The 13,481-nt window shown below is 58.8% G+C and overlaps 1 protein-coding gene and 1 long non-coding RNA gene across 5 annotated transcripts; both read right to left on the reverse strand.

Annotated features, from left to right (window-relative positions):
* Positions 1 to 194: 194 nt before the first annotated feature.
* LOC125965073 (uncharacterized) lies at positions 195 to 3,155 on the reverse strand. Its single transcript, XR_007478569.1, has 2 exons — positions 1,373 to 3,155; positions 195 to 805 (listed from the first exon to the last, which is right to left on the reverse strand). It is a non-coding gene; the product is annotated as an uncharacterized LOC125965073 (long non-coding RNA).
* Positions 3,156 to 3,186: 31 nt separating this feature from the next.
* LOC117195498 (uncharacterized) lies at positions 3,187 to 12,709 on the reverse strand. Of its 4 annotated transcripts, none has more exons than XR_007478568.1 (2): positions 4,172 to 12,707; positions 3,187 to 4,068 (listed from the first exon to the last, which is right to left on the reverse strand). XR_007478568.1 is itself a non-coding variant. In XM_049712745.1 (2 exons), exons 1-2 carry the CDS (start codon positions 10,599 to 10,601, stop codon positions 7,568 to 7,570), a joined length of 1,062 nt encoding a protein of 353 aa, XP_049568702.1. In that variant the 5' UTR covers positions 10,602 to 12,709; the 3' UTR covers positions 4,097 to 7,567. The 4 variants fall into 4 exon arrangements, 3 of the variants coding, with proteins under 3 accessions (XP_049568702.1, XP_033256081.2, XP_049568701.1); XM_049712745.1 differs by lacking the exon at positions 3,187 to 4,068 and having other exon boundaries at positions 4,097 to 7,578; positions 9,551 to 12,709; XM_033400190.2 differs by lacking the exon at positions 3,187 to 4,068 and having other exon boundaries at positions 4,097 to 10,785; positions 12,387 to 12,707.
* Positions 12,710 to 13,481: the final 772 nt, after the last annotated feature.

Here is a 13,481-nt window from a genome sequence, read left to right on the forward strand (position 1 = left end):
GTCTGAGCGAAGACATCGAGGTGCTGAGACGGGGAGAGGGGATCCAGCCCTGGGTGCCCACTCCAAAGCCTCCTGCCACTCCAGCAGACCAGAGCTTTTGAAACCAGAAATCGGGTTTCCAGTCGGGGAATATAAACTGAGGCTGGACGGAGAGAAGGGCAGGATCGAGAGACAGAGGACACAGGGCGCAAGTATTGGGTGCAGTGATTAGGTTTTATTTTTATCCAAGTTACACATGTACCATAGTTAGAAGGATGGAGCGTTCAGAAGAGGATGCTGGCCGGAGCTGACCAAACCAGGCCAGTGACCGTGTGTGCTGGACAGAGGTGTCTGCCAAAGCCCCACCCTGGCCTCTGGCCATCTGACCAGCCGGGCTTAGTCCGATCCTCTGCCCTGAAGCCTGCTGCGGCCTGAGGTCTCACCTAAGCCTGCAGCACAGAAGCCCCGCTGCTCCAGGGAAGAAACCCCTCCTTTCTCAGTCCCTTCCCGGCCACCCACCTAGCAAGCCAGGGTCCGCTGCGCCTTCCCAGATATGTACAAAGGCGAGGGCACATTTTTTCCCTGGATTCCACGCTGGGAAATGTGTAGCTGGTGGGAATCCTGGATGCACACCCTGCTGAAAATAAGCACTTTGTGTCTCCCCAGGCTCCACCTGCCAGGGAGCTCAGAGCCACGTTGGAACTCAGCTCTCAGCTTGCAGAAATGACACAGGTCCTAAATCAGCTGCTAATTTGCCTGCTCACTTTTCATGGATTTACTGTTCCATCTTCCTTTCTTCTTTTATTTCGTTTTAAGTACATTCAGCCTTGTTCCAAAAAAGAAACAGAAGTTGCTACAAAGTTACATATATAGAGCAAGCGAATGTTAAGCAGAATAAAAAGAGACCCAGGGCAAAGCTAAGGGGCAGTGGGCCAGCGTGGAAGCGGGTGACCCACTCCCCGGCAGTCAGTGCATCACTTCTGCGCAGACATTTGCTTACTCAGTCCTTCCCCATTTCGGGCACCTGTCTGGGCTTGGGGCAGCCTGGGGGGAGGGCGGGTGGATGACCCAGACTCTTCCCTTCACAGACTTGGCAGGGAAAGGCAGTGTGGAGACCAGGGCTGCGGTCAGAGGAGCCCAGCCCAGCCTGGGACACAGAGACCCGAGGAGTGACAGCGCTAGCCGGCCAGCTCAGGGAGGACAGAGAGAGTTCCTGGGGTGGAATCAGCCCCCTGTGACGTGATCCCAAATGAGGAGAACCCCACAGAGGCGGCACACACCCTGGAGCCCAGACCTAAGGCAGGAGGTGAGGCCAGGTTGGGGGCAGAGCGTGTGAACTCGATCCCAGGGCCATGGACCAGCCTGCCACTGCCCACTAGGCACCCTTATTTACCTTTTCCCTGGGCAATGATTCTGTCTCTATTTTGTAATTACTGTATTGTATGAGTTCTTGTGAATCGCCTTGAACCCTCTGTGGGAAGAAGAAGGGCATTCGTTAATTAACAAATTAATTAGCAAGTCCTTTGCCAGCCACGCTTTACACCTGGGCCTGCCCAGTCCCAGCACAGCACCCGCCCTGAGCATCCTGCAGCTGGGGGGAGTCTGCGTGCTGGCAGGCAGGGTGGCCCCGCTGGGAGATGCTGGCAGCCCACCCTGCCTCTTCCCGCGCCTGTGGGCAGCACACAGAGGCCTGGAGCTCCGTAGCTGGACGCCACCCTCAGGAGCAGCCTGGCCACCTGAGCCTCCCCTCCCACCCTGCCCCCTACCGACAGGTCCGCCCTGCTTGCCTCCTCCCTCTTCCTGAGCCCCTCCGGGGAACTGGGACCTCCATGCCGCTCTAGCTCCACCCGGAGCTCGTCGCCTCTCCTGGGCCCACGGCGGCTCTGCAGCTGTGCCAAGCTGCAGGTACAGGGCAGAGCCCTCGACACCCTGAGCCTCAGCCTCCACAGCGTTCCCCAGGGGACACCCCTGCATCAGGCCCGGCCGCGGGGCCTCGCTCCTCCCCAGCATCACCTGCCCTGGAGCTTCCTGCTGGGTCTAGCCAACACGAGGCCCCTGTGGGAACCTAGAGGCAGAAGAAGACAGGTCAGAACCTGGCTGTCTCCCCGGCAGGCCACAGCGAGCAGGGCCACGTCCTCTGCCTAAAGCCACTGCCCCCGTGAGCGGCTGCTTCCTCCAGCCAGGGCTTTCTCCGGCTCCAGGTCGTGCCTGAGCACCCCCCATCCCTCAGGCCTGGGTGGTTGCAGCCCCTGTGGTTGCTCTCTCTTTATGTTCACTGGTTCCCTCCACAGGCACTCAGGTCAAGTGTGCTATTTTCTGCTGGGCCCCCTTCTGCCACATCTTTGTCATTCCAAGTTGCCTCAGACAAGGCTCTTTTGTTTCCAAGGGAGAGAAGTATGCATAAGCCACATTAAACCCCTGTGTCAGGCGTCCCCAGGACCATCCTCAGGCCGGACAGTTCACTGGATGGACTCACACCACACAGAAAAAGCTGTTATACTCACAGGTACGGTTTGTGATGGGGAAAGGATGCAGATGAAAGTCAGCAGAGGAGAAAGGCACCTGGGAGAAGCTCAGGAGACACCAGGCACAAGCTTCTGGGGGTCCCTCCCGACAGAGTCACATGGGACACATTTAATTCCCCCAACAATGTGGAAACAGGTGCAAAGCGTTCCCAACCAGGGACTGTCCCCTGAGCCACGGTGGCCAGAGTTTTTACTGGAGCTCAGTCACGAAAGCCTGCAGCGCCCACCCAGCCCCAGAGGAAACACAGGCATTTGCCAGAAATCACACTGTCAGGATAAACATATCCGGTCAAACTGGTCCATCATGGCACGAGGCCTCAGGCATGCAGAAAGACTCTTGCCAGGCAATATATTCTAAGATCTCTGAAGACAGGCCTTTACCCGGAATGGGCAGGGCCTGCCACTAAGCAGAATGAGGAAAAAGCTGTTCCCAGAGCTCGGGGCGGGGCTGACAGCTGAGCCTCCAGGGAAGCAGACCAAGCAGGGAAGTCTTCAGGGTTCCCTCCTCCGTCCCGCAGGGGCTGCCTTGTCTCTCCTTCTTGCTGTTCCTGCCCTTCTTGGTTTCCTTGTCTGCCCTTCTCTTCTCTTCCTCTCTCCTCCCCTGTCTGCTCTCTCTCCCCCTCCCCCTCCCTGCCAGCATCCTCCCCTTCCATTGGCACGTGGGCCAAAGGCAGCCGCCGCAGGCCAGCTGCCTCCTTCATTCGCGGTTCAGGTACAATCTCAGTTGTCTGAGGCCCAATCCCCAGTGACTGGGAGGGAGAATGTGATTGGATCAGCTTGAGGCAGGTGCTCACACCTGCTCCCATCAGCCGTGGCCAGGGAGGCGGGTGCGGAGCAAGGTGGTGTGGGCTGGAGAGACGCCCCCGAAACGCAACCGCTCCACAGGCACGGCGCTCAGCTCCCACGCTGACAGGGGAGACCAGGGGTTCACAGAGAGTGCGGGAGGGAGAAAGTGCACAGGCGGGACCAGGAGCCCAAGGAGGCCACACTCCTGTTTCAGCCAGAGAAGCCGTCGGCACAGCATCCTGGAACTGACCTTCTTTCGCAGAAAGACCTGAAACAGTCTAAAATGACCTCAGTCTGAGATGATCTGACCTCACGGCCAAATGAGGCACACTTGGACCTAATGCCGCACTTAAGTCTCCTGCGTGGACATAGCTGGTCCCAGAGACAGGGGACCAGTCAATCTGACCAGGAGCAAAGGAGGCACCTTCATGAAAGGGACAGGCCTGCAGACCCCTTGTCTTTTGGCCCCACGTTATTAGGCCCCCTCTGGTGGACTGGGTGGGCCTGACTAAGGTTCGCAGAAGGACCCTCAAAAGGGTCCTCACCTAGAAGGAGGAAGGAAGCTGCTTAACAAACTCGACCCGGGACCTGTGCGGGGGCTGTGCTGGCAAGCGGGGGGGGGGGGGGGGTGAGGCTGGAGGCGGAGCAGCTACTCTGGCCCACGTGCAGACGGAGGTGAGGGCCTCACCGCACGGAGAGGAGAGGACTCACAACCGAGCAGTGCCGGGACCCAGCCCCCCAGGGCAGGCGCGAGTGTGAGCGCAGGGTAACTCTGGCCCTGCGGCCCGGTGGCGGCTTGCCCGGCCTGTGCGTTCTCACCTGAACAGACAGGCCGGGCAAGCCACCACCGGGCCGCAGGGGCCGGGGTGCAGCTGTGACACTCTGCGGCCAGGCCAGGAAGCACGTGGTGCCCTTAGGGAAAGGCCCAGCTCCTCGAGTTGAAGGAAGCCCCAGGACAGCCAAGGGGAGGGGAGGTCTCCTCTGAATAAGGTGTGTGCGTTCAGCCCTGAATCGGAGAAATCATCCTGGTAGCTCTCACTACGGGGTACCTAGACTGGTATTGGATTAAAGGTTATTTCTTCCAAGAAATGTACTGTTGAACGTACAAAGGCCAAAGGATGGATGCTCTCTGGGTGGACTGTCTGGACTTAGAAAACAGAGGAGCGACGTTGAGGGCCCGAGGGTCCTTCCTGCTGCCCTGCTCCCACCCGGTTGCAAAGAGGAATGGATTGTACATCCAGAACACGCTTGGCCATCACCATTCCACTGGGTCTCCGAGGCTTCTGTGGCCCCTGACCCAGCCCCTCCAGCCGGGATGTCAGGGCCTCCCAGGAGCCAGGGCAGCACCCAGCAGGCATTTCCACAATCCCTATCTTTCTCACCTCTCCCCCAGGCCAGGCATTTAACCCCCCAGAGCTGCTGTTCATCCAACAGTAAAATGGATAGAATAATATCAATCTCGCCAGGGTGTTATTTAGATTTATTTATTAATGCTGGCAATATACTCAGAGCCCTCAAGATTAAAGCAATAGATCACCCGGAAATATTATCACATCCTGTTGCCATAGAGATGGGTCCACCCTCCCGGTTCCTCCTCAGAGCCCTGTGCCCAATTAGGCTCCGAGGGTCTGGGGAGCAGAGCTGCACCAACCAGGACATTAACACTAACAACTGTGATAATTAAATTACACAGAGAGGAAGCCCATGAAATATGTATGGGAAAGAAATGGATTTGATTCATTTAGGCAAATGTGCATGTTTTCCCATTAGAAATGGCTCCCCCAAGCCTGGGGCTGCTTCCCTGCGGCACTCATCTCTTTCGACAAGGCAGAGAGATTGGGGACCCAGGTAGGGACCTAAGTTGGAAGCAGGGGTGGGGCAGAGACCCAAGTACAAGCTTCCTGAAAGCAACAGCGCTGCTGGCGCCCAGAACTGAGGTGGGTGGCCCTAGGGCACAGCGGTCCTGGGCAAGACCCTCATCTGTCTCTCACCAGCAACTCCCCTGACTTTTCCTCCACCTGCCTCTTCTGTAAGATGGGGTGGCACTGGGGTGACCCAGGTTTTGTTGTAATGATTCGAAGAGACAGGAACGAGGCACAAACTGCCCTCAGCGGTGACCCCTGAGAAAAGGGGAATCACCCACCCCTTTGCACCAGGCGAACTCTCGGCTTCAGAACCGGGTCGGGAAAATTCTCTACGTGTGGTTGGCTATTTAACTTCCTGTCTAGCGGGAGCAAGCCGCGGCCACGTGAACTGGGTCCCCGATGTAGAAGCGTCAAAACTAGCTGCATCTCCCAACTCTCCCCCATACGTCCCACTGCCCTCACCCTCCCAGCCAGCCCAGCCCAGGATGCTTCTTCCAGGCAGCCACCCTGTCCACCCTGAGTGGCCTTACTCAGCACAGGCCCAGGGACACCTCCATCCTGTGGACAGGGACCAGCTGCCTCTACTCCTCCATGCACCCTTCCTGCCCAGGATGGGAGTAAACCTCAAATGGGACCCCAGCAACTCGTCCCTGCCCTGCCTGGACCAGGAACCTGAGGGAAGTCTGCTGCCAGAGGCCTGGGCCCCCGAAGGGAGGAACTGGTGTCCCAGCTTGGAGCCAGACCCACGTGGCACTGGCCGCTCCTTCACTAGCTCACCTGGGAAGGTGGTTGGATGTGCCCTGGGCCACAGCCCTCCTGTCTTGGCTGTGGTCTCTTCTCAAGGCCTCTCACCCCCTACAATCCCTGTCCCTTGGGATGAATGCACCACGCCAGAGCCCCTTGCAGCAGACACTGTCACTCTGCCCATTTCACAGATAAAGAAACTGAGGCTTAGTGAGCTCAGTCATTAGCTCACGGTCACCAAGCATGTCAGCAGGGGCAGGATTCAGGCCCAGCTCTCCCAGAAAGGCTTGGGTTCCTAGCCATGTTGCCCATCTTGGAGGGAAGGGCTCTGTGTCAGGGGTGGAGTGTGCGCAGGGGTCCTGATTTTGCCCCTTGCTGCACCCCACCTCTCTCAGAAGTTTTACAGAGCCCTCCTCCACCTGTGTGTGCCCCGTGAGGTCCAGGGGAGAACAGCTCAGGTGCCCAAGGGCAGCATCATTAAGGAGCCCAGGTCTCCCTGACACAAACAGAGGCGGCTCAGTGAGGCGCCCTGCCCAGGAGCCACCAAGCACCCCTCTGAGGTCCCCGTGGGGCATCCCTTCCCTGGGAGGTCCCTGCCTGGGCCTGGTTCTGATGTCATCCTGGATGGATCTCAGTTTAGGCCTTGTGTCCCCCTCAGACCAGGAGCTCCTTGCCAGCTGGGACAGGGCCTCCCCACCACACACAGACACACACACACACACACACACACACACACACACACACATACACATGGTCAAACCAGCTCTTTCCGCTTCAAAGCCCAGCGTGCTCTCCCCAGCACCTCACCGAGGATCAGGAGGCCAGCAGAGTCCCTTCCACTGTGACCCTGGGCCCCGTTTCCGTGGTCGTGGGGTCAATGAGCAATGCGCTGGTGACCTTGCACTGCACAGTATCTTAGCAACATCCCTTCACCCGGTGCCATGTGCCAGGCACTGTTCTAGGCACAGAAGAGACTCAGGGAACAAAGATCAAAGCCCCGCCTTCGTGAACCTCACAAATCCACGTGAGATGGCCTGTGCCCAGGGTTGAGGGGGTGACCAGGGAGCCTCGCTGAGAAGATGACAGCCAAGCAAACCCCTGAAGGAAGTTCAGGAGCTGACCACAGGGTATCAGGAAGAAGAGCACTCCAGGCACGGACACGGCATGTGCCAAGGCCCTGGGGCACCGACTTCCCACTGTGTCTTGGTACATGAAGGCACCTTGTTGAGCTCCCAGTGCCCAGGTGGGGGCCTGGCACCTGCCACTTCCTTTACAGTTACTGTATCCCTGGGGCCCCACGACCACCTGACGAGAGTTAGCCCCATTTTGCCGTTGAGGAAACTGAGACTCAGAGATCTTAGATGGCTTTCTAGAGGTCACACACTCGTGCGTGCGACTTGATCACAGGTCTCCTTGGCTCCAAGGCCTGTGTCTGTCCATGTGCCCCCCACCCCCTGCCCCACTTAATGCCATGAGTCCAGCTTACCTAGCGTTGGTGTTGATATTCCTCCTGGGGAAAGGATGAACAGATGAATGAATGAACGGACCAACAACAAGACGCGCCCTGCAGTCTGGCTGGGCAGGGGGCTGGCCCCGGGGCCCTGTCCAGAGTGGGTCACGGCTGGCTGAGCCCAGTGTCCGCTGAAGCCACCCTGCTGCCAGGCAGCCTCAGGCCAAGCCTAAGGGAAGCAGAACCGTGACCCCAGTCAGCCTCTTCCAGGACCAGGGCAGGCACCTTTGGTTGACTGACAGAGGCTGCACTCACACCTACTCTTGTCTCCAGAGGTGTTCTGATGCACGCCTGGACTGCAGTCCCTCAAGGGTGGCAGCAAGGAAAGGTGTCAAGACGGCCAGCACCACCCCTGCCCTCCGCTCCAGCCACCACCTCCCACCTTTACCCCATGGGTCCCAGCCACACAAAGCTTCTGCTGGTTCCCAGCAAGAAGCCCCTCGGGGGCTTCCCTGGTGGCACAGTGGTTGAGACTCTGCCTGCCAATGCAGGGGACACGGGTTTGAGCCCTGTTCTGGGAAGATCCCACATGCCGCGGAGCAACTAGCCCCGTTAGCCACAATTACTGAGCCTGCACGTCTGGAGCTTGTGCTCTGCAACCAGAGAGGCCGCGATAGTGAGAGGCGCGCGCACCGCGATGAAGAGTGGCCCCGGCTCGCCACAACTGGAGAAAGCCCTCGCACAGAAACGGAGACCCAACACAGCCATAAATAAATAAATGAATAAATCAATCAATCAATTAATTAATTAAAAAAAAAAAAAGAAGCCCCTCGGCCAGCCCTTGGGTATGGCGTCCATCTACCCAGACTGCTCTTCATGGCCACTCCTGCTTCTGAGGCTCAGCGCAAATCCTGCATCCCCCAGGTGGCCTCCCGACCCCCGGCTCCATCAATACCCCCTTGGAGACCCTGCCCACCAAGGGTTGACCACTTGTTATGGCTGCAATGCTCAATGCAGACCTTGTCCCTAGAGCAGCCCTGACGGTGCATTGCTCTGCCCTCCGTCCCCAGCAAGCCACCACCAGGCTCTGCAGAAAGCATGTGGGGACAGAACCAAGCTGTCTTTGCGCATCTCAGGCAATCTGTTTTCTCTTTCCCAGAGTGCTGCAAATCCATTTCCCTGACAGTGATGGGAATGGGTATTGTCTGTGGTGGGGAGAGCACATTATGAATGATTCCACTTGAATCCATTTCTAAAAGGAGGAAATCAATACGCTTTTCCTGGCACAGTCTGCTCCCCTCACCTGACCTCTCCGCTCAGGCCCCAGCTGCTCTCTGCCACCACCCTTTCTCCTCCTTCCTTCCCAGAAGGGGCTGATCTTTTCTCAGAACCACCCACAGACCTCAGGAAACCAGGCTTCTCTTCCAGGGAAAGTGCACTCACCCCCACGGGTCACCAGGGGAGAGAAACTTGTTCTGTGCTTGAGAAACCTCCAGAGACCCAGCCTGGGACCCCCGAAATCACAGTCAAGGGCAGGCCGGCCATTTGCTGGGCACTGCTCGGCATTCACACACATTGTTTACAAAACTCGTGGGAACACCAGGACATCTGTCCCAAGATCTGCCCTAGGACCTCTACCTGATGGGCAGGCAAGGAAACTGAGGCTCAGAGAGGCAAAGCGGTTCTCCCAAAGACACACAGCTCAAATGTGGCAAGATCTAGGTGCAAAGCCTGGTTTTCTTCCGCAGCTACACGAGCCGGCTCCAGGGACTCAGGGTCAAACCCCAGCTCTGTCACCACAAGCTGCGTGAGCCTGGACAAATCACGTAACGTGGGCAAGCACCCTCCAAAACAGGCTGGTACAACTGCCTAGGGCAGCACCACGAGTCTATCCAGAAAGGGCCCAGCCAGCCACGCTGCGAACGGGGCAGCCCATCGCTGGCCCTCATCCCATCCTGCATCTGATCTCTGCCTTCTCCCTTCCCAGCAGACCTCCGGCCTGGCTGTGTGCTTCAGGAAGTACAAACCTTTGCCCAAGGATGCCCTGGGCCTCGCCTGGCCACTCCCCTGCCAGGAAGCCTCAGCCTGTGTGAGCAGCTGTACACACCCTTCTGGCCTCAGGCTAACTTTAATCATGAGTGTCCAGTGAGCATTCTCCTTACTTTATGAACTCTCCCTCGCCCCAAAGTCAGGCCACTCACTTTTCTGTTCTGCTTTGGAAACACTTCCACAAATCCACTTTCTGGAGGCAACATGATTCAGCACAAAAGAGGCTAAGGCACCACGCAGAGATCGGGTTCCAGCTGTGTCACCAAGTGGCTGTGTGGCCTGAGACACCGCCCTTCCCTCTCCAGCCTCAGTTTCTCCCTCTGTGAAATGGGAGGGTTGAGCTAGATGCATCACCAGGGCCCCTCCAGCTGGGGGCACCGCCTCATTTCTGGGCAAGTCAAGCTGCCTCAAGGGGTTTGGCTGGTCACTGGAAGAGGAAGCAGGAGCTCTGAAGGGTCTGACATCAGAGAGTGAACACCCAGCCTGGAGCTTACACTCAGCCCTTCTGCTCACAATTAAGCCCGGGCCAGTCACTGGGCCCCACCCAACCGTGAGGAAACCAGGAGGTTCCCCCTTCTGCGTGCCTGGAAGGTGGCCAGCTGAGCACACATCAGGGAGCAGCCCACTGACTGCCACCCACACCCGCATCTCCCAAGCAGGGGCTCGGGGGGAGCTGCCTGGTGACGAGAGGGAATGGGGAGGGGCCGCCTGGCCCTCGGACCAGCTCTGAGCCCTGTGCAGAGGGGAAGGAGAGTCCCAGCCAGACAGGCTCTCGGTGGGAGCTCTCGTGCAGCTCCCTCCGGGCCCCTCCCTGGCCACAGCCTCTGCTGGCTTCTCCACTTCACACTGTCCCCACTCTGGGGATCTGGCCCAGCTCAGGCCCTTGTGGCTTCCCCTGGGGCCTAGGTCACTGGTCGGCCACAAAGAGGTTTCCTGGGCCAAAGACCCTCCTCTGGGCACCTGGCTCAGGCCGGGGGAGAGGAACAGCCCTGACCACAGGGACCTGGGGCCACAGATGCCCTCAGGAAGGGGCCAGGGGACAGCGCAATCACCACAGGTGTGACAGGCGGAGGACCAGGGCCTCGGGGCCAGCACCAAGGGCTGGGGGGTGTAGGGAGACTCCAGGACCAGACAACTGGGGACCCTCCTTGTGCCCTGCCCCTGAGCATTCTCCCAAGGGTGCTGTGCGTGGAGCAGCTTCATGGGGGACAGAGCAGGAGAGGGAAGACCACGTGGGCAGGCACCTGGGATCCCAGAAAAGCAGTAGTTGGGGGTTGGGAAGGTCCGAGGGAGGGGGTTGCAGAGGAGGGGGAATTAAACCTTGGAACTTACTGCTGGTCATGTAGCTTCATCCTCATACGCAGGACCTGCCAGGACCCGGAGCCACCTTGGGGAGGAACACAGGTTGGGGAGAGACAGCCCTGCGCAGTTACAGCCATGTTTACTGCGTCTTCCAGCGATGCCAGCCTTAGGCAGGAACAGATGTCTGCCCAAGACTCTGACACTGTTTGTTCGTTGACCTTGAATTCGTCTGAGGAGCCCAGGGCCGGGTGAGAGCGGCAGCAGCCCTGCCCCCAGACACCGGACACAGGGTCACTGCCGAGCTCTGACCCCAGGCCTGCCCTGATCCCGCAGCCCCTTCCTCCCCCCTCATCCCATGTTTCCAAGGACTCTGCCAGCACCAGGCCCCGGGACCGCGAGGACGGCCCACCGGACCACTCTGACCTGCTGCCCACCAGCCTGGCAGGACACGTACCTCCCGGGAGTATCTGCGGGAGGGCAGCTCACTGAGCCTACTCTGACGACACATATGAGACAATAAGGCTCATAAAAGCTTTGTCTTGACCTTGCTGGCAAATTGCCCACTGGGGACTCGACCCCGCTGGCCTGCCTCAGGAGAAAATTGAGGACACAGTGGGCAGCAGCTCACCAGCATCCTTCAGGGAACCAGAAGAGCGTGCACGGAACCCCGAGCCAGGGCCTCCATTGCAGGAAGCTAACTAAACCCTTCTCCCAACTGGCGCCCCTTGGGTCTGCCCCCAGGGCAGGTCTTCCTGGAACCTCTTCTTCTGAGAAGCTTTCTCTACACCCCAGGTGCCCCACCTGCTCCCCTTCACCACAGCTGAAGGCCTGGTCCTTGGTCAGCTGCCCCCAATACACATGGGTCCCCACGGGTCAGGACCCAGTGTCACCCCCTCCTTGGACCTTAGCCCAGCAAAGGTCCAGCCTCAGCAAGATCAGGATGTTAGTGGGACGGGATGGATGAATTCACTGATACCCACCTCATACCAACGTGATAATAGCATTTCACCTTCTCTTTTTTTTTTAATAACTTTTGTCCTAATCAAAAATATGTAAAATACCAAATAAAAAAATTTAAGACAAAAAGGAAAGAAACTCATAAACTCACTGTTGACACAGTCATATATTTCCTTCCAGCCTTTTCGCTGTTTAGGGTTGGGGACGATTTTGTTGCCTGTGTTTTGTGCTCAAGGTCACATTGCAAGGATTTTTTTGGTGTTAACTCATACGTCTAGTAATCACCGCACCGCATTCATATTAATCACTCCATGATTTAGATAGTCTTCCTCTAATGGGGACTTTAAGTAGCCGCCGGTTTCAGGCCACATAAGTATGGCCCCAGGTCCTCTCTCCGGGCGTGAGTCGAGATCAGCATGTCCAGCACGCCCAGGGCAGATTCTCACCTGGCCTCCCTGCTCGGAGCGCTGGCTTTAGTAAGGCTTTGAACCAGATGCCAATGGCTTTCCAGCAACTATGGCTGGCATCATCTCAAGAGCAGGTCTGGGAATTGCCCCCTCGGGGCCCTCCCGGTGCAGCCCCGGGTCCTGCTCTCACCTCCAGCCTGAAGGGGGAGGACTTCTGCCCGGCCCGGGCTCGCCCTCTGGACCCCTCGCTCCCTCTGCCCCCCACACCCGCCAGGCAGGGCTGGCCCAGGCCGGCCTCACACTGCTTGTCTGTGAAACATACCTGACGACGACTTGGTTACCAGTCTGGAAATGAGCATACAGCGGGGAGAGCGGCGCCTCCCCGGGATGGAGCCCTCGCTGCCCCTGCAGGCCTGGGGCGCCGTGCCTGCCCCTGGAGAGAGGTCTGGGACGCCCTTCCTCAAAGCACATCCAGCCAGAACAGCTGAGGCAGGAACCAGGCTGCCTCGTGTCACGTCACTAAGGCCTCAGGCCCCGGGAGGTGGGGCTCCCTGAGTCAGCGCTCCCTCCCACGGGGGTCTCTGCCTCTCTGCACTTCTCCTCACCGCCCCCTTCTCCTCTCCTGACCAGCTGCCTGCCAGCGGCGTGAAGCTCCCTCCTGACCCCTCCCTGGCCACAGTTTCTGCTGACTTCCCCACTTCACACTGTCCCCATTTGGGGAACCTGACTGGCCCAGCTCAGGCCCTTGTGGCTTCCCCTGGGGCCTAGGTGACTAGTCAGCCCCAGATAGGTTTCCTGGTCCAAGCACCCTCCTCTGGGCTCCTGGCTCAGGCGGGGGGAGAGGAGCAGCCCTGACCACAGGGACCTGGGGCAACAGATGCCCTCAGGAAGGGGCGGGGGACAGCGCAATCACCACAGGTGTGACAGGCGGAGGACCAGGGCCTCAGGGCCAGCACCAAGGGCTGGGTGGAAGACATGGCCACTGGCCACAGGTGACCAAGTGCGGAGTAGCCCCGGGGCAGGCAGAGCCCAGTGGGTGGGGCCGTGCTCATGGGGAGCCGGGCGGGGCCAGCAGAACCCATGGCTCCTGTGACATCACCGAACACATGACATCACCAAAGAGCTGGACCCACACAGCTCACAGGCACCTCTGGGCACAGCCCCTCTTCCAGGCAAAGGCAGCACATGCCAGACAAGAACTGGGGACCCAGTTGCCAGCAGCGGTAGGATGTCCCCTGGGGATCCCTGCTTACTGGGGGATAGAAGGTGGGGAGAGGGCTGCTAGGGTGGGAGGCAAAGACAGGAAAGCCCGAATGGTCACTAGGAGATGCTGTCAGCCACCGCGGGGGTGGGAGGGGCGCATCCCAGCTGCAGAGGCCACGCCCTCCCAGGCAGCCCGGTCCAGTGGCTGGTTGAG

This window comes from Orcinus orca, chromosome 7 (assembly GCF_937001465.1).
Source record: "Orcinus orca chromosome 7, mOrcOrc1.1, whole genome shotgun sequence".
NCBI classification, from domain to species: Eukaryota; Metazoa; Chordata; class Mammalia; order Artiodactyla; family Delphinidae; genus Orcinus; species Orcinus orca.

Excerpts from the sequence above, each read along its gene's own strand:
- LOC117195498 (XM_033400190.2), bottom strand. The coding sequence starts at position 10,601 with ATGAAGCTGCTCCACGCACAGCACCCTTGGGAGAATGCTCAGGGGCAG.